Raw genomic sequence first — 25263 nt, forward strand, 5'->3', positions numbered from 1 at the left:
CGGTCTGGTCCCAGCCATTGAGCTCTGCAACGGTCCTGAACTCCACCGCATAATCTGCTGCCGAGCAGTCACCTTGCACCAGGTCCATGAGGCGTTCACTAGCGGCCTGGTCAGTGCGGGGAAGCCCAAACACCACCTGGAAGCGGGCTTTGAAGTCCTCATATGAGTACAGGGAACAGCGCCCCCATGCGGTGGTGACCCAGTCCAGCGCTCAACCGGCCAGGAGAGAAACCAAGTAATCCCGCTCTGCTCTGAGCGGTACACCTATGGCAAACTGGAAAAGATGAGCTCGCACTGTAGCAGAAAACAAGCACAGCATGCAGGGGTGCCATCACAGCTTGCAGGGGTGGCCAGCCGCAGCTCTTGTTTGGGCACCGGCGTGGAGAGGGTGGAAGGAGGTGCGTACTGGGCACGCTCAGTATGTGGCAGTATCCCCTCGCACCAGAACACGCTAATCAGATTCTGCAGAGCATCGCGAAGGCGAGTGAGTGTCTGCTCATGCGTTCCCAGCAACGCTTCATGGGAAGCGAGTGCACGCTGGAAGCGCTCTGACTCCACTGGGTCCGAATGTGAGGCGGAATTTTCTGTCATGGTGTCCACCCGGAGCGGAAGTGCCAGACCCAAATGTGGAGCACAAGACAGTTTCTCAAGGGGTAATCCAGAAGGCATGGTCAAATAAACAGGCAAAGAGTCACCGAGGTTTGAACGAAAGCTGAAGGGAGAGTCCGAGAGTCGTAGTCCAGTACACAGGCAGGAAGTCGAGAAAAACCAGGAAGTCGTGGAGATACAAGAGAGGGAACAGGGAAACAAGGATGAGGACAAGGATGAGGGCAAGGACAAGGACAAGGAATATGGGAAATCAGGAGAGCTGAGGTAAGATACACTAGTGAGTACTAAGGCTGATCGAGGTTCTGTTCCGTGTCTTCGCTCCGCTCTTTCCTTTTGTACGCTTGTCCCCTCATCTGCCGCAGGTGTTCCTCGTTACACCGAGGCGGAGGGCGTGACACCCTGAGTCATTGCTCAATGGTTATTTACATATCTGCAATTTCTCAGCGTACAATATCTCTACCTGTATGCTGTTGTGACCCTGTGCATAAATCCAGTTTAAAAAATAAATTTAAAAGAATTGCATTATCTATCATGTAGATCACAGGTAGTGCAGCACCTTGAGCCAGTCTCTTGTAGTCAGAAGGTCCTGAGTTTGAATCCCTGCTGCAGTACCTTGAGGAAGGTACTTAGTCTTAATCACACACACACACTTTCTGAACTGCTTGTTCCATTTGGGGTCACAGGGAGCCAGAGCCTAATCTGGCAACAGAGGGCATAGGGCCGGAGGGGGAGGGGACACACCCAGGACAGGACGCCAGTTTGTCACAAGGCACCCCAAGTGGGACTCAAACCCCAGACCCACCGGAGAGCAGGACCCAGTCCAACCCACCGCACACCCCTCTTAGTCTTAATCACACACACACACACACACACACATTTTCAGAACCGCTTGTCCCATACGGGGTCACGGGGAACCGGAGCCTACCCGGCAACACAGGGCGTAAGGCCGGAGGGGGAGGGGACATACCCAGGACGGGACGCCAGTCCATCACAAGGCACCCCAAGCGGGACTCAAACCCCAGACCCACCAGAGAGCAGGACCCAGTCCAACCCACCGCACCCCCCTCTTAGTCTTAATCATTCAAGTAAAAAAATGCCCTACTAGTTATTATTATTTAGTTATTACAGTTTGCTCCAAAGAAGTGTCGCCTACATGAGTTAATAATAAAGAAAAGCAAATATTATCTTGAATGTTACTGTTCATCGCTGGTTTGTAGCAGCTACAAAATAATTTATTAAAATTCAATTCAATTTATTTTTATACAGTGCTCTTCTCATGCAGTGACACAGAGTGCTTTAACACAGGCGTAATGCAAAAAAAAAAAAAAAACAAATAGATCATATAAGAAACAAAGAAGACAGTTGACTAATGACTACCACAATCCAGTACTTCTATAGAGCTATAACTATGCCTACTGGCCACAGAAGAAAGGAACACACACACTGTCAGAACTGCTTGTCCCATACAGGGTCGCAGGGAACCGGAGCCAACCCGGCAACACAGGGCGTAAGGCTGGAGGGGGAGGGGACACACCCAGGACAGGACCCCAGTCCCTTGCAAGGCACCCCAAGCAGGACTCGAACCCCAGACCTACGCGAGAGCAGGACCCGGTCCAACCCACTGCACCACCACACCCCTCTAGAGGAAAGGAACAAAAACTCCCAATTGAAAGTTTAGGGAGAAAAAACCTCTCGGGGGTCCAAGGGCCAGTGGTTGCCCACTCCTCCTGGGCATTCTAGATTAAGTAACAATTTTAAGACAGTTAACAAGTAATAATGATATTGTTGCTATAAGGTATCTTGAATCCCCAGCTCAGTATAGAACGTCTCAAATTTTTTTTTTTCACCTGTTTACTAAAATTACCTAACAGTTTTGTTTAGATTTATGGGATTAATCAGTCAACAACTGAAATTCTGGGAAGCCTTTCCCAAAGGGCTAAGGCTGTGGGGGGGGGGGGTGTAAACCCTGGATTGCATCCTAGTCCATTGTAAGGTGAGTTAAAAATGATATCTTTTCATATACTCTTTCATGAGTTTTATTTTCTACAGTTGTACCCAAAGGTTTAACACACACACACACACACACACACACACACCTCACTGCTGTACCGTTTCTCCTCCTTCTGGGTGAATCATTACCTGAATTTGGGGAAAACATCTAGGTGCGGCTGGAGGTTGGGAGGAATGATGGTAAAGTACTGAATACACATGGTCCTCACTTCGCTCCTAAGTCACTCCGTGTTCAGTCACACTACAGACGGAGAGTACTGGACCGCAAAAGAAGAACTTTTTTTTTTTCAAGAAAAATAAATATAGGCGTCTATAATAGCAGAAGAGCAAACATGGTGAATTCACACATCGTGGAAATTCCCACGGAGCGAACATCGGAGCGCCGCGATGTTACTTAATACTTTCCATTGAAACATTGCTCTTTTTTATTAATTCATTTTGTTCTCTATTTTTTCATTCTTTCCTTTTACCCACTCATTTTTTTATTCATTCATTTTATTCACACTTTTTTTATTCATTGCTTTTTATTCATTCCGCGAACGCTTTACAAGAAGTTCACACTGTCAGGTTTGTGTTCTAAGCTTATTGCTGTCATTTTCCTGTTTACACTGCAGAGTCATTTCTACTATTTGGGGTCAGTACGTAACTGCACGGCGGGTGGGTGCATTTTGCCACCTGCTGCCCTTCCTTCTTCTTTTTTTTTTTATTATTATTATTATTATTATTATTATTATTTGCTTTTCTGGGGGTGGCGGTGGCGCAGTGGGTCTGACCGGGTCCTGCTCTCCGGTGGGTCTGGGGTTCGAGTCCCGCTTGGGGTGCCTTGCGACGGACTGGCGTCCCGTCCTGGGTGTGTCCCCTTCCCCCTCCAGCCTTACGCCCTGAGTTGCCGGGTTAGGCTCCGGTTCCCCGCGACCTGTATGGGATAAGCGGTTCAGAAAGTGTGTGTGTGTGTTGCCGTTCTGCTTGCTCGCATTTGAGAGGTACAAAAGCAGGACTGAAGACAATGAGGCGAAGAGCAGGGCGGTACACACAGCCTTTTCCTCAGAGAGCAGTGTGTCATTTCCGGACGCCGAGTCTTTCCAGTAAGAGAAGTGAAACAGACCCCCCCCCCCCCCCGCCGCCGCCCCTCCCCCGCTCAACAGCGCGCTCGCGCCAGTGCCCCCGAGACTGTGTCCGTGCCCGTGTCCGCCAGCGCTCCGCTATTAGGATCCCCATCGTGCTCTGAGACGCGGGTCCACAGCGAAGGTAAGAAGAAGGTATCGAGGTCTCGGGTCTCTTAGTTTCCCCAAGACGGTCGTGTCCTGCGGTGACCTTAGGCTTAGAGTGTCACCCTTACACTTCACTTGTAAGAAATGTGTCATAAAACGTGTCGTAAAACGTGATGTTTCTTGCGTTGAACTTCCATCAGCTATTGGGCGCTTCTGTTCTGAAAAGGGGCTTACTTTTTGTCGTGTGTGTTCTTTTTTTTTTTTTTTTTCCTTAGCATTCAATTTAAATCACATCACATAACTTGGCTCACAGCCAAAATGTCGGTGAGATGAAAATGATACCGGAATATGAATGTGTGTGTGTGTGTGTGTGTGTGTGTGTGTGAAGAATATGAGCATGTGTAGAGTATGAGTGTGTGTAGCGTACAAGTGTGTCCAAGGCGGCTATACATGAATGTATCGCCACGGGTGGGAACTGGGAATCTGTCTTGAATGGGATTTTAAGGCACTGCGGGTTGTTCTCACGTGTGTCCCACACTTCCACTCTCACCATAGACTCTGAGAGGCTCTGATTAATGAGAGAAACATGGCTGAGACAGAGTTTAACACAGTTATATGTGTGTGTGCGTGTGTGTGTGTGTGTGTGTGTGTCCTCTCGCAGTATCACACTTCACTTTATCACTTTAATACAGGAGGGGTAGGAATTACGGTCTCTGGTCTTTCGCTGCAGTGTGTGCCTGTATCGTACGCTGTCAGTGTGGGAAAAGTTGGGAAAAGTCTGACTTGTTGTTCCACTTTTGGGCAGTTCTTCTAGAAAGTAAAATCGACACCACTGTCTAGATAGTATTTTAATTTAAAGTTGTCCCACTAAGGAGAAAAAGCATAACAAAGGTCCACAGTGGAACAGAGATGGGCATAACCCTAACACAAACCCTTACCCTAGACCCTAAACCTTAACCCTAACCCTAAACCCTAAACCTAAATCCTAACCCTTCACCTAAACCCTAACCCTAAACCCTAAACCCTAAACTTAAATCCTAACCCTAACCCTAAGCCCTAAACCTAAACCCTAAACCATAACCCTAAACCCCAACCCTAAACCCTAAACCTAAACCCTAGCTTAGAGCAGCTTGGAGAAAAATCTAATTAAATCAGCAGCATTCTTGTTCCCTGATGTATGTTTACTGATGTATTTTACTGTACCACCTGGAGACAGACATAGAGTATAATGATCTCAACAACAGAGTGTAAATACTAGAGTACAGTGCAAGCCAGGAATTAAAATCCATGGGTGATACCATAGATAGAGAGCAAAGAGACACAAGGGGTGTCATACAGTAAGTAAAACAGTGATGCGTAAACAGAGCTAATGTAATGAGGCATGGTAAATACAGGGCGACACAGAGGACCTGGACAGGATCACTAAGGACTGGCGTAGAGGACAGGACAGGGACTCGGGACAAACAGAAACACACTAGAAGAGTCACGTGACCAACAGGTCAGTGAACAAGACACACACACACACACACACACTGGCTGAAGCCGCTTGTCCCATTTGGGGTCACGGCAAGCCAGAGCCTAACCCGGGAACACAAGGCGCAAGGCTGGAGGGGGAGGGGACACACCCAGGACAGGACGCCAATCCGTCACAAGGCAACCCACGTGGGACTCGAACCCCAGTCCCACCAGAGTGCAGGACCCAGCAAACCCACTGCACCTCCACGTCTCCCCTCAGTGAACAAGAGTTACTTGTTAACCACAAGTAAAAAACTGATCAAGAATCTGCAAACTGGTGATGTGCCTTAAACCCCTGCTGCTGTTGAGATCTATACACTTTACGTCCGTCTCGGAACGGTACGGTAAAATACATCTGTGTCCGTTTCACATGCGGATGTTACCGGGCTGCGAACTCATCAGGTTCATTGACAGCGGATGTGTTGGCTTAATGACATGGATCTCAGGTGGTGTCTTTGGTGGACCATGGGCCTTCACATCCTGTACAAAGTCTTTCATATCGAGGTTCTTTAATATTACTTATCAAAATTACCAGTTTTTCCCTGTTGTGTGACATGGATCAATGGAAAGGGGTTAGGACCTGTGATGTTGTCGACAAGGACCTGAACACCAATTACCACAGCATACAATTTATGCAACTGAGGAAATGTGACTTAAATTCTTGCAGATGTTTGGAAATGGTGAAAAGGTCTTCATCTCTGGGGAACTTGTTCAATAACAGAAATTTTGCAACAAGAATTTCATTTTTTGCCTTACAGTATTTACTGCTCTACCAGCAAGCAAGTGTAGGGGAGTCAGCAAAGTGGGATCAAGACATGAAGCAGATTTTGGGAGGAAGAACGATGTTTCTCTCATTAAATCTCAATTTGTGCTGGAAAACCTATTTTGCATTTCAGAAATGGCTCCGCTGGGGTGCTGAGTGGTGCTGTCGCCTGAGACAAACCGGGAGTCGGTCGTGGTGCTGTTATCTGAGTGTGTTCAACATTTCTTTCCTTTCTTTTGGAGGGATTCAAACCAACTTCAGCTGGGGACAGCTGGCAGTCTAGTGCTTAGAGCTACTGCATTTGGACCCAAAAGTTGCAGGTTTCAGTCTCACCTCCAGCTCCACTACCATTGAGCAAGGTACTTACCCTAAAGTGTTCCAATAAAATTACCTTGCTGTATAAATGGGTAAATCATTGTAAGTTGCTTTGGAGGGAAGTGTCAGCTAAATGGATAAATGTAATGTAAATCCTCTGGATCTGGAAAGTTCTCCATGTAGAAAACATCTTTGCCCATTGTCTCTTAAAGCCTCTAGTAATGAACTGGTGACCTCAGCAGTGGTTACGCATCCAGATGACTGAGTGCAGCACAGAATTTGCAGGTTTCAGAACACCAAGAGGCCACACCAGGAATTTCCCTCCTTCAGAAAAAAAATTCTGCCTAGTTAGTTTAACTCAAAGCCCTGAAGCCTCACTGCAGACGTCCATCGGTGCATCGTCATCGTCGGCAATTTTTGACAGAGCACTCAGAATTTCCTCTGGCAGGCTTTTTGGAGCAGGAACATTGTACCGATGTTTAATGTAGTGTCCGTGGAAGAAAGTATGTAATGAACCAGACAGCAAAGAATCTTCTAGCACATGCTTCTTCCTGGATGGAAATTCACTACTGCTGGGTGCAACTGATGGCCATCGCAGTGTGTGTAGGGAATGACCCTAGCCTCCTTTTTTTTGCGGCACTACCCAACGCTCCACTTTTCGTTCCATTCATAAGAGCAGCGCAATCGCAGCACTGACCGATGATGTTTCCAGAGCTCTACCCCCCGTTATGCAGGGGTTTCGCTTTTTGTGTTGTCAAACACAGGAATCCCTAGATTTGTCAGTTCTCTTTATCTGATATTTCGATGTAACGGCTCTTGGCTTCTCATCATTTATTTTCAATTTTGCAGCAAAAAATCAGCATAACAAAATTTATCGGAGCGTGTCCAGCAAATTTTTGAAAGTCTCGCATGATTTCATAAGTAAATAAACACTGGGGTTTGAACAAACATAAATTACTAAAAAATATTGAAAATGTATAGCAGGGCAGCAGGAGTGGAATTCACATCTGGACCTACAGGTTACAAGGTGACGCCTCTAACAGCCTGTTGTTCCGAAATACACTTATCTTGTTTTTCCTTATTACATTTACATTTACATGTATTCATTTATCAGACACATTTTTCCAAAGCATCATACATCTCACATGAATTACAATGTGTTCATTACATTAGCAGAAAGAGGCACTTAGATGCAGACCCGTGATTCTAAAGTACAGTTGGTTACTTTCCACCATATGAACCAATGTACATCACAACTTTCACACTGCATGAAAGTTTATCCGTTATTCAACAGTTATTATCTTAAAGTTATAGTGCATGAACATTTACATCTTGCATGAATTTAAGAGATTACGGGCGAAGTGACTCTGGAAGAGATGAGTTTTAAGACCCTTTTTAAATGTGGACAGAGATTCAGCAGTTCTGAGTGAGAGGGGGAGGTCGTTCCACCACATCGAAGCCAGAACTGAGAACCTTCATGCTTTTGCTTTTGGACCTTTAATCGGACGTTTAATTAATCTTTATATTAAGAAAACCGCAGCATTAGGCTTACCTGCGGTACAATGACTGAAGTTGTTTGCCTGTCCTGTCCTTTCCAGTTCACTCCAAAAAAGCTCACTCTCTTAACAATGTTTTAGTTGGTCAGCAAAAAAAAAGACAAATTTAACCTACAATAAGTACATTTGACTCATATTTCTATTGTTGCTAAAGAATTTATTTTAATATAGTAAAAGTGGTCTGATTTTGCTTCTTTACCATTGGCACTTGGACCCGCAGAGGTGTTTTTTTCCCGTCCCTTTCAGTTGTGAGCGTTTTGTTCCCTTCCTCCATGTCCAGTGCCAAGTACACTTACTTATAGCTTTAATTATTACATAGTTATTGTAGCAATTTCATGTATAGTGAACCTTTTATTTGTACTATGTGCCTGATTCTGTGTTCAGCGACATGTCACTGTATGAGAAAAGCGCTCTGTAAAAATGAATTCAACTGCATTGAACTTATAACTGGGGTGGGGCATGGTGGCGCAGCGGGTTTGGTCAGGGCCTGCTCTGTGGTGGGTCAGGGGCTCGAGTCCTGCTTGGGGTGCCTTGTGGCAGACTGGCATCCTGTCTTGGATGTGTCCCCTCCCCCTCCAGCCCTGCGCCCTGTGTTGGTTAGGTTCCAGCATGCCGCGACCCCGCTCAGTGCAAGCGGTTTTAGACACAGTGTGTGTGTGTGTGTGTGTGTGTGTGCGTGTGTGTGAACTTATAACCAATAGCTCTCATCGTCATAGGAAAATGAAACATTTAATGTATTACTTCTTTTCATGAACATATATAAAAATAATTTATACATTTCGCAGCACTTTTCTTTGTGTGTGCAGTGTCCTTGAACATTGAAATGACATTGTACAGAATATCTAGGATCTGCTGTCAGCTGCCATTGTATTCATGAGTATTTTCAGAGAATATCCAAAATATTATGTTTTTCAGGCTTTAGGATGCACCACCATCTCCTTCTCTGGCTCATTTTCCCGGCGGTGTTGGGCTTTGCAGATCCCGAGTACTCGCTTTATTGTATGTGACGTTTCCTTAATCGCCCATCTGACTGGTTGCCACAACAGACATTATAACATATAAACATGTTGGGAAGTTAATCGTTGTATATTTTAGTATTTCTTGCAGCTGAATTATAAATTATATATATATATTATATATAGCATCTGCAAGACCCCACCATCATTGTACATTGCAGTTGTGCTAATTGATGGTTTCGCTTTTGATTTGTAGCAACACTAAAGCCTTCATCGGGACTGCAGGAACAGGACTGGACCCAACCAGCAGACGATGCAGCCACTGAGGGAGAATATGATGATGAAGAGGATTATAGTTACGACTATAAGGCAGAGTTTAATGATAGCAATACAAATATTGTAAGGAATATTACAAGTATATCTTTCATAAAGGTTCATTTGTTGTTGACCTGCTAAAAAATTATTAATCTGATATTGTGCTTAAAGGCTTCAATATTCATAGAGTGTAGCTGATCGCTAATCACGTCATTCCTACAGCCAAAAATACATTACACATGCATGTTAACATGTTTGTGAAAATACAACATGGTTTTCTTCCTTCTTAGTTTCAGGTCAAGCTTTTCAACAAGACATATAATGGAACTTTCATCAAGTCAATAAATTATTTTAAAATTGACGATGAAGATATAAGCAGTCGTTTAAATCTTTCAGATGGTAAGGAATGTTGTCTTTTGCATCTGTTTTAAAACAATGAAGGACGTTAGATCATTTTACCAGTTCACTTTTTCATGACCTTGGAATAAGAGCACCAACAAGTGAGAACATAAACGAGAAAATGACTGTATAAGCAGTCCTCAGCTTATGCAGGGGTCCAGGGGTCCAACAGCCTCATCATAATTTGACTTCATTGTGAGTCAAAATTACCCTAATATTATGAACCATAACAATATATAAACAATTAACATGCATAAATGCTACAAATGCTTTGTTACATGTTTATTATTTATATTAAGATAATACTAATATAAAATAACATACAATACAGAGCAATTATATTTTCATGCTGCACTATCATTTTCACTTTCAGTTCAGAATCTCTTTTCAGCACCACAAAACTCACTTTGTTGGCTGCTCGCTGTCATGAACAGAAAGTCACTTGAAGGGAATCACTGTAAATAATATACGGTTACTGCTAGACACCAAAACACTGAAATAGACCCAGACAGTAACAGACACAGGTTCCTTGTGGCAGTGCAGTCAGTCAGGTGTTATATGCAAGGGCAGCTGGCAGCATAGTGCTTAGAGCTACTGCCTTTGGCTCAAAAGTTGTGGGTTTGATCCCTGCCTCTGGCTGTAATACCTGTGTGCAAGGTACTTACCTTGAATTGCTCCAGTAAAATTACCCAGCTGTATAGATGGGTAAATAATTGTAACCTTAACACTGTAAGCTGCTTTGGAGAAAAGCATTAGCTAAATGAATAAATGTTACAACCAAATGTCAAGACTCCAAAATGACATAATAAGGTTATTGGGATGGCTGTTGTAAATTGCATGTAAGTCAAGGATCACCACCTTTATTTATTTGAATCTACTTTTTCTTCATATAGGTATGCAGAGTTTACAAAAGCTGTTTTGCATGGTGTACAACAACAGTCAGTTTAGCTGCAATTGGACGGCACAAAAGCCCCCCTCCGACACCCACATTTCTTTCACTGTCTTGTAAGTATCTCTCTTTCACCGTCCCTCAGATCACTGTGAGACACACATTAACGGCACATTAAAACATTCACTACTTGTCTTCTTTCACAGTCAGCAAAATGCAAGAGCCAGAACATGGAACTGCTCCACTAGACGAAGCAGTGAAGTTGTAGAATGCAGTGGCAGAATCAACCCAGACAAACATCTTATGACTGTACAAATCACTTTTTCCCTCCCAAATTCATTGTACGTCCATACTCAACATTTTGAGGTGAAAGAAATTGGTAAGAGCAAACTCATGAAAGTAAACAGTGTTTAGTTAATGTGAAATAAGACCAGATAATGTGTGCAACTCATCAAGTTATCCGTGACTTTCAGAAAAGCTCAATCCTCCACACAGAATAACAATGTCATTAACTGCTGGAGACCTTCGAATCGAATGGGACCGTCCACAAAATATCGGTGAAAACTGCTTCAACTATCAGTTACGGCTCAGCAATGACACAGAGGTAATGTTATAGTCTTCGACATTCATTGGGAAGGAAGAGCTTTATGAAAAGCTGGTGGAAAGTCAAACGACTGCTGTTTGACCTCATGTTCAATGGAAGCTTATTGCGCAGCTTTTTTATAATATTATCTATGGTACATCTCCTTTTATACAGTAGCAATCTGTTCTTTCAAACAAACTCTCCGTAATTTCTAGGCCTGTGTGTCTATTTCCAGTCATTTAAATATGGAAATACCACTTCCACTGTAAACAGTGTTTGTGGAACACCGCTTCCCCCCTCTGAGTCGCCGGACAGTTTGCCAGAATCTCTTTGAGGCCGACCGAAAGTCTTCCTCCATGGCCTCACCGAACTCCTCCCAAGCCCGAGTTTTTGCTGCGGCGACTGCCAGAGCCGCGCTCCGTTTGGCCCGTCGGTACCTGTCAGCTGCTTCAGGAGTCCCATGAGCCAGCCAGGCCCGATAGAACTCCTTCTTCAGCTTGACGGCGTCCCTTACTTCCGGTGTCCACCACCGTGTTCGGGGATTGCCGCCGCGACAGGCGCCGGAGACCTTATGACCACAGCTCCGAATGGCTGCCCCGACAATGGAGGCGCGGAACATAGTCCATTCAGACTCGATGTCCCCCACCTCCCTCAGGACCTGGTTGAAGCTCTGTTGGAGGTGGGAGTTGAAGACCTCTCTGACAGGGGCCTCCGCCAAACGTTCCCAACAGACCCTCACTATGCGTTTGGGCCTGCCAGGTCTGTCCAGTTTTTTCCCCCGCCATCGAATCCAACTCACCACCAGGTGGTGATCAGTTGACAGCTCAGCCCCTCTCTTCACCCGAGTGTCCAAGACATATGACCGAAGGTCAGAAGAAACGACTACAAAGTCGATCATCGACCTCCGACCTAGGGTGTCCTGGTGCCAAGTGCACTGATGGACACCCTTATGCATGAACATGGTGTTCGTTATGGATAAACCGTGACTAGCACAGAAATCCAATAACAAATCACCGCTCGGGTTCAGATCAGGGAGGCCGTTCCAATCACGCCTCTCCAGGTATCACTGTTGCTGCCCACGTGGGCGTTAAAGTCCCCCAGTAGAACGACAGAGTCCCCAGTGGGAGCGCTTTCCAGCACGCCCTCCATGGACTCCAAGAAGGCCGGGTACTCTACACTGCCACTAGGCGCATAAGCACAAATGACAGTGAGAGACCGTTCCCTGACCCGAAGGCGCAAGGAGATGACCCTCTCATTCACCGGGGTAGACTCCAACACATGGCGGCTAAACTGGGGGGCTATTAATAAGCCCACACCCGCCCGCTGCCTCTCACCCTGGGCAACGCCAGAATAGTGGAGAGTCCACCCTTGGTCGAGAAGAGTGGTTCCAGAACCCAAGCTGTGAGTGGAAGTGAGCCCGACTATATCTAGACGGTATCTCTCAACTTCCCGCACCAGCTCAGGCTCCTTCCCCGCCAGTGAGGTGACATTCCAAGTCCCAAAAACCAGAGTTGGCGCCCGAGGTTTGGGTCGGCCGGGCACTCGGCCCCGACCACCGCCCAAATCACAATGCACCGGCCCCCTACGGTCTCTCCGGCAGGTGGTGAGCCCACCGAAGAGCGGCTCCACGTCATGGCTTCGGGCTGAGCCCGACCAGGCCCCGTGGGCATAGACCTGGCCACCAGGCGCTCGCATGCGAGCCCCCCCCCCCCAGGCCTGGCTCCAGGGTGGGGCCCCGGTGACCCCATACCGGGCGGGGTAAACGAAAGCCTTGATTTTTTCTTCATAAGGGGTTTTTGACTGCCAACCTCAGCTGAGGATGTCCTCGGGCGGTGGAAGGAGTACTTTGAGGATCTCCTCAATCCCTCCGACACGCCTTCCGTAGAGGAAGCTGAAGCTGGGGACTTGGAGGGGGACTCGTCCATTATCCTGGCTGAAGTTGCTGAGGTAGTCAAAAAACTCCTCGGTGGCAAGGCTCCGGGGGTGGATGAGATCCGCCCCGAGTTTCTCAAGTCTCTGGATGTTGTGGGGCTGTCTTGGCTGACACGCCTCTGCAGCATCGCGTGGAGTTCGGGAACGGTGCCTCTGGACTGGCAGACCGGGGTGGTGGTCCCTCTTTTTAAGAAGGGGGACCGGAGGTTGTGTTCCAACTACAGGGGGATCACACTCCTTAGCCTCCCTGGGAAAGTCTATGCCAGGGTACTGGAAAGGAGAATCCGACCGATAGTCGAACCTCGGATTCAGGAGGAGCAATGCGGTTTTCGCCCTGGCCGTGGAACACTGGACCAGCTCTATACCCTCACTAGGGTGTTGGAGGGTTCGTGGGAGTTTGCCCAACCAGTCCATATGTGTTTTGTGGACCTGGAGAAGGCATTCGACCGTGTCCCTCGTGGCATCCTATGGGGGGTACTTCGGGATTATGGGGTTCGGGGCTCGTTGCTACGGGCTGTTTGTTCCGTGTATGACCGGAGCAGGAGCTTGGTCCGCATTGCCGGCAGTAAGTCAAACCTGTTCCCGGTGCATGTTGGACTCCGCCAGGGCTGCCCTTTGTCACCGATTCTGTTCATTATCTTCATGGACAGAATTTCTAGGCGCAGCCAGGGAACGGAGGGTGTCTGTTTTGGTGGCCACGAGATCTCGTCTCTGCTTTTTGCGGACGATGTGGTCCTGTTGGCTTCATCAAGTCAAGACTTGCAGCGTGCACTGGGGAGGTTTGCAGCCGAGTGCGAAGTGGCGGGGATGAGAATCAGCACCTCCAAATCCGAGGCCATGGTTCTCAGTCGGAAAAAGGTGGATTGCCCCCTCCGGGTTAGGGGGGAGTTGCTCCCTCAAGTGGAGGAGTTTAAGTATCTCGGGGTCTTGTTCACGAGTGAGGGAAAAATGGAGCGGCAGGTTGACGGACGGATCAGTGCGGCGTCCGCAGTAATGCGGTCATTGTACCGGTCTGTTGTGGTGAAGAGGGAGCTGAGTCGTAAGGCGAAGCTCTCAATTTACCGGTCGATCTACGTTCCTACCCTCACCTATGGTCATGAACTCTGGATCATGACCGAAAGAATGAGATCGCGGATACAAGTGGCAGAAATGAGTTTCCTCCGCAGAGTGGCTGGGCGCACCCTTAGGGATAGGGTGAGAAGCTCAGTCACCCGGGAGGAGCTCGGAGTAGAGCCGCTGCTTCTCCGCATCGAGAGGAGCCAGTTGAGGTGGCTCGGACATCTGTTCCGGATGCCTCCTGGACGCCTCCCTGGGGAGGTGTTCCGGGCTTGTCCCACTGGGAGGAGGCCTCGGGGCAGACCCAGGACACGTTGGAGAGACTATGTCTCCCGGCTGGCCTGGGAACGCCTTGGGGTTTCCTCAGAGGAACTAGAGGAGGTGTGTGGGGAGAGGGAAGTCTGGAGGACTCTGCTCGGACTGCTGCCCCCGCGACCCAGCCCCGGATAAAAGCGGAGGAAGATGGATGGATGGATGGATAAATATGGAAATATTTCCAGACACCAGTAAAGTCACTGAATTTTAAACCAAAACACAAAATACAGTCATACCTTGAGATACGCCCATTTGGGCTACCCGAAAGTGATCAATTAATTTATTTAATAAACTAGTTATTATACATATTAAATGAAAAATGTAATAACCCCCCACCAGCTTTGCCTTCCAAGGCATTTCTTCGTATTCTCGAAAAGTTGATATGGATTCCACATGCCAACCAACATCTGAGCAACACAAGACCCAAAGCACCTCGGGTTCTTAGATGCCGTTGACAACGCAGGACCTCCCACAAAGCACAAGTGAACCCCCTCCTCCCCGTGTAGGTCACTCCTAGGCTCCAGAAATACGAACTTGGAATAAACACTATAATGAACATTAGAGAACTGGTAAACCCAGTCATCTATGTAGAAGAGCATAGTCTTGGCACAAGGCAACTAAGTACTAGCTGCCGTACCCTTGAGTAAGGTACTTACCCTAAATTGTTCCAGTAAAATCACCCAGGTGGATAAATGGGTAAATCCCTGTATGCAGCTTAACTTTATAAGTCTTTATAAGAAAAGCATCAGCTAAATGAATAAATGTGACCTACAGTATGTGGTTTATTGGCTGTCAATGTGAAAAGGCTGTTTTTAAAGAGAAAAAGTGCAAATTAACACTTAACAAGTGTGTATAATTGGGTGCATCTGACAGTAACTGCAGCAAATACAAAAAAGAGCACTTCACTTGAGAGTATCTGTGTTTTTTTTCCCCAGCCTATTTCCTTGATTGGGCAAAGAACACACACACTACCAAGTGTTGATCCTGCCAGAAAGTATTCTGTGCAGATAAGAGTGAAAAAAACAAACACTTGCATGGAAAATTACATCTGGAGTGACTGGAGTGAAGTAGTGGGTAATAAGCTTTAAATACTGTATATCAGTGCTATGTATATCATATCACAGTAAATTATATCCAGTGCTGTACTACAGCTGCATCAGCACTATGAGAAAAGAGTATCTGTGCACTTGTAACAGACCCATCTGCAGTGTCCTGCACATTTTAATATCCATATGTTCTGCTTCCCCCCCCAGTGCTGAATGCTGTTCAACAGCCTTCAAGTATAAACGTGCTCCAGATTGTTGGCATTGGTCTCGGCATTCCCATGATCCTCCTCGCCCTTCTGCTCTTCTGCAGATTCCACAGGTGCTGTATCCGCATTTCTTCCTATTTGTCCTTGCGGCCACACGGATGCGACAGAAACCGGACAAAGTCTGAAAAACATTTGAACGTGTGTTTCACGTGCAGTCAGGCAGGCAATCTTTTTCACATGGATTCTTCTACAAAGTAAGAGTTACATTTATTTATTTAGCAGATGCTTTTCTCCAAAGCAGCTTTCAATGAACTTTATGTAGTGTTATCAGCCCACACACCTTATTCACCAAGGTGACTTACGCTGCTAGATACACTACTTACACTGGGTCACTCATCCATACATCAGTGCAACACACTCTCTCTGTCACACACACACACACACACACACACACACACACACACACACACACACACATTATGGGCGAACCTGAAGAGCATGTCTTTGGACTGTGGGAGGAAACCAGAGCACCCAGAGAGGGCCCACACAGATGAGGAGAATATGCAAACTCCACACAGACTGAGCGGGGATCAAACCCATGTCCTCTCACACCACCCAGGTGCTATGAGAGGGCTGTGCTACCGTGCCGCCCAGTAATGGCTAGAAATGGTTAGAAATGGTAGAGAAGATTGATGGTGTTCGTAGGCTGGGTTGTTGATTCAGATGTTCAGGTATTCTCCGAGCTTGGCAATTCAGACTGCAGCTCACCAGTGGAGGTGATGTCCTGAATGCCAAGTTCGGCAATCACCTGAACATAAGAAAGTAAGAGTGCTCAGCAGTTGAATGTGAGCTACTCACAGCCCAAGGAGCTGTGTGATCTCGTACAGGAAGCGGAAGCCGTATTCATACCAACATGTTTGGCACAATGTGTAGACAGGAAACCGAACTCTGAAAGCGACAGGAAGCGTGCAGGGCGAAGAAGGAAACTGGGCCACTGTACGAAGCGTAGAAAGACCTCACAAACATGCCAGAGGCAGGACTGAGCCCAGAACAAGTGGGGAGCCAGGCAAAGCTCTGCTCCACAAAGGCTGCATCTAACATTTCAATAGGAGATATTGCCAAAAAATATGAAGCAAAAGCTCATTTTACTTATTGGATTTCTTTTTCAGGATATATGACAAAATTTTTCCTCAAATTCCTGGCCCATCAAAAAAGATGAAGATACTACTGGAGAAGGAGCACTTATTCCTGGTGAATTTCCTTGGTCCTGTCACCCAGATTTTGTGTGAATAATCTTAAAATATAGCAATTTATTGACATCTTAGGGTGTACAGTATGTAAAGGGCATCACACTCATTGACTGATACATACAGCACATAAATCATAAAATCATACAACAGAGTGCAGTTTGAGTCTGGGGTCCTGCATTTGGGGGTGTTTGGCCTGGGGGGGGGGGGTTCTAAGTCAGCAGGTATGTTTCCATTATCCAAACAAAGCTGTCAACAGGGAGATTTTTTTTTACAAACTGCACTGTATGTTCTACGGGGCACGGAGGTCCAAAGAGAAACGGAATTCCATTCCCCTCCATGTGCGACTCACATACACTGATCAGCCGCAACATTAAAGTCACTGACAGGTGAAGTAAGTAACATTGATTATCTCATTACAATGGCACCTGTCAAGGGGTGGCATATATTACACAGCAAGTGAACAGTCGGTTCTTGAATTTCATCTGTTGGAAGCAGAAAAAAATGGACAAGTATAAGGATCTGAGCAACTTTGACAAGGGCCAAATTGTGATAGCTAGATGATTGGGTCAGGGTATCTTCAAAATGGCAGGTCTTGTGGGGTGTTCCTACCAAAAGTGGTCCAAGGAAGGACAACCACTGAATGGGCAACAGGGTCATGGGTGCCCAAGGCTCATTGATGCGCGTTAGGAGTGAGGGCTAGCGCATCTGGTCTGATCCTACAGAAGATCTACTGTAGCACAAATTGCTGAAAACCTTAATGCTGGCCATGATAGAAAGGTATCAGAACACACAGTGCATCACAGCCTACTGCGTATAGGGTTGCGTAGCCACGTTCCGGTCAGAATGCCCATGCTGACCCCTGTCCACCACCGAAACCACCTACAATGGGCACGTGAGCATCAGAGGTGAACCATGGAGCAATGGAAGAAGGTGGCCTGGTCTGATGAATCACGTTTTCTTTTAGATCTTGTGGACAGCCGGGTGCGTCGTTTACCTGGGGAAGAGATAACAGCAAGATGCACTATGAGAAGAAGGCAAGCTGGCGGAGGCAGTGTGATGCTCTGGCCAATGTTTTGCTGGGAAAGCTTGAGTCCTGGCATTCATGTGGATGTTACTTTGACACGCACAACCTACCTAAAGATTGCTGCAGACCACATACACCTCTTCATAGCAGCGGTATTCCCTGATGGCAGTGGCCTCTTTCAGCAGGATAATGCACCCTTCCACACTGCAAAAAATTATTAAAAAGCTCAAGGTGTTGACTTGGCCTCCAAATTCTCCAGGCCTCAATCTGATCGAGCATCTGTGGAATGTGCTGGAAAAGCAAGTCCGATCCATGGAGGCTCCACCTCGCAATTTACAGGACTTAAAGGATCTGCTGCTAACGTCTTGGTGTCAGCTACCGCAGGACACCGTCAGAGGTCTTGTGGAGTCCAAGCCTCGATGAGTCAGAGCTGTTTTGGCGGCACGAGGGAGATCTACACAATATTAGACAGGTGGTTTCAATGTTTTGGCTGATCGGTGTATCGTCGCAATGACTGAAATTCAAAGTGAGAAATCAGTGCAGTGGTAACATGCAATAACATAGCTTTTCGATGTCAAATATAAGGAAAGGATGGTGCAGGATTGGTACTGTATTCATCTCTGCAGGGAAATTCACAGATTGACCAGCAAGGTCCAAAAGGGGAAGGAGGCACCAAACAAGTGCACTCATTATTCTTAAGAAATTCAGGAAACTCTCAAACTGTGCAATGGAGAACTGAAATCATCAAATTGTAAATTAATCATTATTCATTTCATTACTAATTTCTCCCAGACAACGAAGACAAAGTGCACAGAAGAAACACTTCAAGATGTTACTATTGTGGAATGTGTGAAACTACCTGACTGAGTTTTTAAAACATGAAAATGACCTACTGGGGTATGTATGCTGTATAGTTTTTTTGCTTTTTTTAATTATCTTTGTTTCATTTGGGTTTTTTTTTCCCTGAGAAACCGCAGTGCATTTTAGAAGAGTAGACAGAAATTCAGAGAAAAAAATAGCTTTTTTCGTGTGGCACATGATCTTCCGAGAAGTGATGCACAAAAGCTTAAGAGCAAATAACAGCATAAGAGCAAGAAATTGACTTGTTACTGAAAAATTAGAGGATCGAATGGCGAGAAGTGTGCTGCGGCTGTAATAATTTCCTCCATTTGTTGACTATTGATTTTTTGTGAATGAATAAAAAACAGCTATAATCACATACTGTAAACCAATGATGAAATATATTTCAGTTTCAGTAATAAAAAATGAACGTTTATTTAATAAGATGGAATTTCTGCCTTGTTGGATTAGTCTTCCAGGGACTAGACTGGAGGGAAAATGAAGACATGAAAGAGTGTTGTGCTTTTTCTTCCTGAGGAAATGCAGAGAATTATATTCTGTTGTGGCGGCTACATTCTAGAGGTGTGTGGTTTCACACACAGCTTGTGCTGCGGGTGGAAATGAGATAAAGCACCAGGCAGGTCTGTTGAACACCCAACTCACTTTCATTAGTCGTTTAGTCGAGGTCAGATATGGGCCGTTTGTTTTCTCACCCGTCTCTTTATGCTCCATCTGTCTTGTTTTATACAAGGCAACTCTGAAGAACATAAACGTCTGTTATGATTCCACTTTTCCAGCAGAATTCTGACAACAGTTAATGACTAATCGAACAAAGTGAGCTCGAGAAAGTTTGGAAATCAAGAAAAAAAGGGCTCAACCCGTATTTTTTGACATATTAAAACTGTCATTGCCAGAAAAGGATGGGTGAGCTTTGATGGAGTGTGTCTACGTGTGATGATCCCTCCAGAGCAAAGCCTTTCCATGCAATGAACCTTGTGCTCTTGCTCTGCATAAAGGAATGAACCTTGCAGAGAGTGAAATAAAAATGACGCAAGAACATGACCGTGGTTTCTTTTTCAAAACGTCATCTGTACATCATTGCCTCATCCCAGCAACAGCGAGTTTTGAGCGGCACAAGTGCAGTTTGTGTCCGTCCTTTCATGGAGCGGACACTTGAAGGGGTTATTGCTCTTTGGCAAACAACCATGAAACCTAGCTCACATCAGTGGACCTGCTTCTTACATTTATTTAGCAGACAGTTTTCTCCAAAACAACATCCAGTAAACTCTATGTAGTGTTATCAGCCCACACACTTTATTCATCAAGGTGACTTACACTTCTAGATGCACTACCTACAATAGGTCACTCATCTATACATCAGTGGAAAACACACACACACACACACACACACACACACACACACACACACACACACACACTATAGGTGAACCTGAACAGCATGTCTTTGGACTGTGGGAGGAAACCCACACAGACACAGAGAGAACATGGAAACTCCACACAGACTGAGCAAGGATCAAACCCACACCCTCTCACACCACCCAGGCGCTGTGAGACAACAGTGCTACTTGCTGTGCCACTATGCCACCCTGTGTTCCTCACACTGACCTTCCCATGGAAGCAGAGTCAAGAAATATTTAGGATAATAACATTATATAATAATATTCAATAATAGTAGTAAGACAACATATCAGCGATGCTCTTCCTGGATCGGGGCTTTGTCATGGCGGAAGGGCTTGTGTAATCTAGGGATCTCCAGAGCTATATCGTTGGGAGCAGTATGCTCCTGGTAGGGTTTCCCAAGGCAAACAGGTCTGGAGCGAAGATCCAGATTAACACAATCCAAATACCCCCATGAAAAAGGTAGACAAGACAACGTTTACCCTGCCTGGAATAGGGTCACCGGGACCTACTGCTGGAGCCAGGCCTGGGGGTAGTGTTCCTAGGCAAGCGCCTGGTGACTGGGCAGTCCACGTAACCTGCCCGGGCTCAGTCCGTAAAAGCAACGTGGGGGGCCATGTGGACCCAGCATCTGCCAGGTCCTGCATGGGGGTCAGGTGCAATGCCTTTCAGGCAGCAGGAGGGGGTGGGGTGCCGCATGTCGTCATGGCCCCCCGTAGCAGAAACCGGCTCTTGGCACGTGGAATGTAACCTCACTGGGGAAGGGAGGAGCCGGAACTGGTGCAGGAGGTTGAGAGATACCAACTAGACATAGTTGGGCTCACCTCCACTCACAGTGTTGGCTCTTCAACCAAACTCCTCATTAGGGGGCGGTCTCTCTCCTACTCAGGAGTTGCACAGGGTGAGAGGCACTGGGCGGGTGTGGGGATACATGCTCACAAGCCCACGGCTGGCTGCCATACACCTGGAGTTTGTCTCCGTGGACGAGAGGGTCACCTCAATGCGACTTGAGGTTGCAGAGAGGAAAATTTTGACTGTTGTGTATGCTTATGCATCAAACAGCAGCTCAGAGTATTCGACCTTCTTGGAGAGAATGGGTGGGGTTCTGGACAGGGCTCCACCTACAGATTTCATAGTCCTGCTGGGGGACTTCAACGCTCATGTTGTCAATGACTGAGAAATCTGGAGTGGGGTGATTAGGAAGAACAGCTTGCCTGATCTAAACCCGACTGGTGAAATGTTATTTGACTTCTGTGCTAGCCGTGGTTTGTCTATAACAAACATCGTGTTTGAACACAAGGATGCTCATAAGTGTACTTAGTACCAGAGCTCCTTGAGCCAAAGGTCAATGATCGACTTTGTAGTCATTTCATCTGACTTGAGGCCACATGTTCTGGACACTTGGGTGAAGAGAGGTGCTGAGCTGTCAATCAATCACCATCTGGTGGTGAGTTGGATCAGATGGTGGGGAAAACTGACGGACAGACCCAGTAGACCCAAGTGCATAGTGAGGGTGTGCTGGGGACAACTGTCAGAGGACCCTGTCCGGAATGATTTTGACTCCCACCTCCGTGAGAACTTCTCCCATGTCCTGGAGGAGGTAGGGGACATGGAGTCCGAATGGACCCAGTTCAAAACCTCCATTGTGGAAGCAGCCAGGCGCAGCTGTGACCAAAAGCTTATTGGTGCCAGTCATAGTGGCAACCCAAGAACCCGCTGGTGGACACTGGTGGTGAGGGAAGCCGTCAAGCTGAAGAAGGAGGCCTTTAGGGCCTAGTTGGCTCCAGGGACTCACTGACTCAACGGATAGGTACTGGCAGGCAAAAAAGGCAGCAATGGCTGCCGTTACAGAAGCAAAATCCAGAGCATGGGAGCAGTTTGGGGAAGCCATGGAAAATGACTTTCAGTTGGCCTTAAAGAGGTTCTGGGAGAACCACCTGGTTACTCAGGAAGGGTCGGAGGAGCTTCGCCTAAGCTGTGCTCAGCAAAGGTGGAAAAACTCTGACCTCAAAGGAGGATATTGTCAGGAGGTGGAAGGAGCACTTTGAGGAACTCCTAAACCCAAGAGATATGCCTCCCTTACAGGAGTCAGGGCCAGAGGCTTCCAGGTATCAGAGTCCATTTCCCTGGTGGAAGTCAATGAGGTAGTTGGAAAACTCCACAGTGGCAAAGCAGCAGGGGTGGATGAGATTTGCCCGGAACTGCTTAAGGCCCTGGATGTTGTGGGGCTGTCATGGCTGACACGCCTCTGCAATGTTGCATGGACCTCGGGGACAGTGCCTTGGATTGGCAAACTGGGGTGGCGGTCCCTATCTTCAAGAAAGGGGACCGGAGAGTTTGTGCTAACTATCGAAGTATCATATTTCTCAGCCTCCCTGGGAAAGTCTATGCCAGGGTGCTGGAAAGGAGGCTCTGGCCGATAGTTGAGCCTCAGATTGAAGAGGAACAATGCGGATTCCGTCCTGGCTGTGGAACAGCGGACCAGCTTTTTACCCTCTCACAGATAATTGAGGGGGCATGGGAGTTCCCTAATCCAGTCTACATGTATTTTGGTGGATTTGAAGAAGGCTTACAACCGGGTTCCCCAAGAAATTCTGTGGGAGTTGCTTCGGGAGTATGGGGTGCGGGGGCCACTACTGCTGGCCATTCGGCCTCTCTACACAAGGAGCAAGAGCTGTGTCCGCATACTTGGCATTAAGTCAAGCTCATTCAGTGTGGGTGTTGGACTTTGCCAAGGTTATGCTTTGTCTCCACTCCTGTTTGTGGTTTTCATGGACAGGATATCAAGGCACAGCCGAGGTCAGGAGGGCATTTTGTGTGGGGGCCAGAAGGTGATGTCTCTGCTTTTTGCAGATAATGTTGTCCTTCTGGCACCATCACACGGATGCCTCCAGCATGCATTTGAACAGTTTGCAGCCGAGTGTGAAGTGGTTGGTATGAGGATAAGCAACTTTAAGTCTGAGTCCATGGTTCTCTCACGGAAAAGGATGGCATGTCCCCTTCAGGTAAGGGGAGAAAATCTGCCCCAGGTGAGGGAGTTTAAGTATCTTGGGGTCTTGTTCACGAGTGAGGGAAGAAGGGAGCGTGAGATCGGCTGCAGACTGGGAGCAGCCGCAGCAGTAATACGGTTGCTGTACCGGACTGTACTGATGAAGGGGGAGCTGAGCCCTAGGGCAAAGCTCTCTACTTACCGGTCAGTCTACATCCCTACCCTCACCTATGGTCATGAACTCTGGGTAATAACCGAAAGAATAAGATCTCAGATACAAGTGGCTGAAATGAGTTTTCTCCCCAGGGTGGTGGGACTCACTCTCCGTGACGGTGAGAAGTTCAGCCATCCGGGAGGAACTCAGAGTAGAGCCGCTACTCCTTCACATTGAGAGGAGCCAGTTGAGGTGGTTCGGGTATCTGATAAGGATGCCTCCCTTTGGGGGTATACCAGACACGGTCAACTGGGACGAGGTCTCGAGGTCAGCCCAGGACCCGCTGGAGAGATTATATCTCCCAGTTGGCCTGGGGAGCAGCTGGGGATCCCCCAGGTTGAGCTGGAGGAAGTTGCGGGGGACAGGGACATATGGGCTGCTCTGCTCTCCCTATTCCCACAGCGAGCCTAGTACAACAAGTGGGTAAGAAAATGGATGGATGGATGGATGGATATCAGCGATGGTGTGGCCAGAAGGGCTAAACACAACTACCGATGGGGATATTGGGGAGGAATCATCCACCACCCCCCCCACTTTGGTGCACTTTCGGCTCCAAAATTACTTCATTGCAATTCTTTCTATGTCTTTGTGCCAAATTTTACGAGCGATCCATGAGCTACTCCGCACTGTATGGTAAACATTTGACCTGAATCTCTCTGGTAACAGAAGCAGTTCTTTGAAGTTTTTTTGTGGCAACGAAAACAGCACAACATCCTGTTTCCCCTGACACACTTAATGATCTGGTGATGATTTGCAGTCACTTCTGTATCTTAATTCTCTGCTGTTCTCATCTGTTTTTGCACTGACCAAACTGTGAATTCATTTTAATTCTTGCTTTTAATAATCTGCATGACACATAGTTTCACTTGTGCTTTTCTTACACTAATTCCTAGAAAGTATTTATTTATTTTTTTTGCACAGCTACACAAATCTTTAAGGTGTTCATGACACAAAAGCAGAAGTGAAGACAGAATATATGAAAATGCGGTTATAAAAAGAATAAACGTGATAAAACACGAGGCAGAGAAGGCACAGCACATGATAATGTTTTCCAAAAAACAGTATATCAGACTAAAGACGGGGCAGATATAGAACCACAGAAACTTCAAGTCAGTGAAGCGACATAAAAAAACTTTTTTAAAAAAATTTAAAAAACTAAAAAAAAAAAAAATGTAAAAACACATCTGTATTCCACCATGGGGAAGCATCAAAATCTAATATTTTTCACAAGTCATTGTCACGGAGAAACAACTTTTTCCATCATTATTTAAAAAACGACAGTCTAATTCATTCAAGAAAATAAAACCCTCGTTTATCATTTCTAAATTTTAAAAGAAAACTTGGTGTCTCAAAGAAGTGGCCCACAAGAGGGTAAAGCTGGGTTTGAAGCTCAAGGACTAAGTCATTCTGTTACCGCATTACAAAGTCATGTGTTGTTCGGTTATGTACCGTGGTAAGCAGGGTTTCCACGTCACAATAAAAATGTGTTGCAGAACATTTGATCTTCAAATGTTTTTCTTTCTGTTTGTATGGTGGTGTGGAGAGGGCACACCTGCAAAAGTATTTCCTTCAATATATAATTGAATGATTTTCCACAAATCATACTAATGCTAAAATGTCATGTTTAACGAATGGTGATCTCGCTGGAAGGGAGTTACTGAGACTCGCCATAAAGACTCTAGTGACCTTCAGAATTAAGGTATTAATGGTTTTATTGTGGGGGTGCGGTGGCGCAGTGGGTTTGACCACAGTCCTGCTCTCCAGTGGGTCTGGGGTTCGAGTCCCGCTTGGGGTGCCTTGCGGCGGACTGGCGTCCCGTCCTGGGTGCGTCCCCTTCCCCCTCCGGCCTTA

The 25263-nt window shown here is 46.6% G+C and overlaps 1 protein-coding gene across 1 annotated transcript; it reads left to right on the forward strand.

Annotated features, from left to right (window-relative positions):
• Positions 1-3761: 3761 nt before the first annotated feature.
• Positions 3762-20090, forward strand: LOC108926508 (interleukin-13 receptor subunit alpha-1-like). Its single transcript, XM_018739227.2, has 11 exons — positions 3762-3867; positions 8895-8978; positions 9192-9334; positions 9541-9649; positions 10543-10654; positions 10745-10917; positions 11012-11142; positions 15360-15498; positions 15678-15789; positions 16846-16927; positions 18743-20090. The coding sequence occupies exons 2-11, from the start codon at positions 8903-8905 to the stop codon at positions 18815-18817; spliced, it is 1152 nt and encodes a 383-aa protein (XP_018594743.1). The 5' UTR covers positions 3762-3867; positions 8895-8902; the 3' UTR covers positions 18818-20090.
• The last annotated feature ends 5173 nt before the right edge of the window (positions 20091-25263 follow it).

This window comes from Scleropages formosus, chromosome 1 (assembly GCF_900964775.1).
Source record: "Scleropages formosus chromosome 1, fSclFor1.1, whole genome shotgun sequence".
NCBI classification, from domain to species: domain Eukaryota; kingdom Metazoa; phylum Chordata; class Actinopteri; order Osteoglossiformes; family Osteoglossidae; genus Scleropages; species Scleropages formosus.

What these genes read in the sequence shown, in the direction of transcription:
- LOC108926508 (XM_018739227.2), top strand. Translation starts at nt 8,903, where the DNA reads ATGCACCACCATCTCCTTCTCTGGCTCATTTTCCCGGCGGTGTTGGGC. An exon ending in TCCCGAGTACTCGCTTTATT is followed by an intron (nt 8,979 to 9,191) that starts GTATGTGACGTT and finishes TTTGATTTGTAG; the next exon opens with CAACACTAAAGCCTTCATCG. An exon ending in AGAAGGAGCACTTATTCCTG is followed by an intron (nt 16,928 to 18,742) that starts GTGAATTTCCTT and finishes AATTTCTCCCAG; the next exon opens with ACAACGAAGACAAAGTGCAC.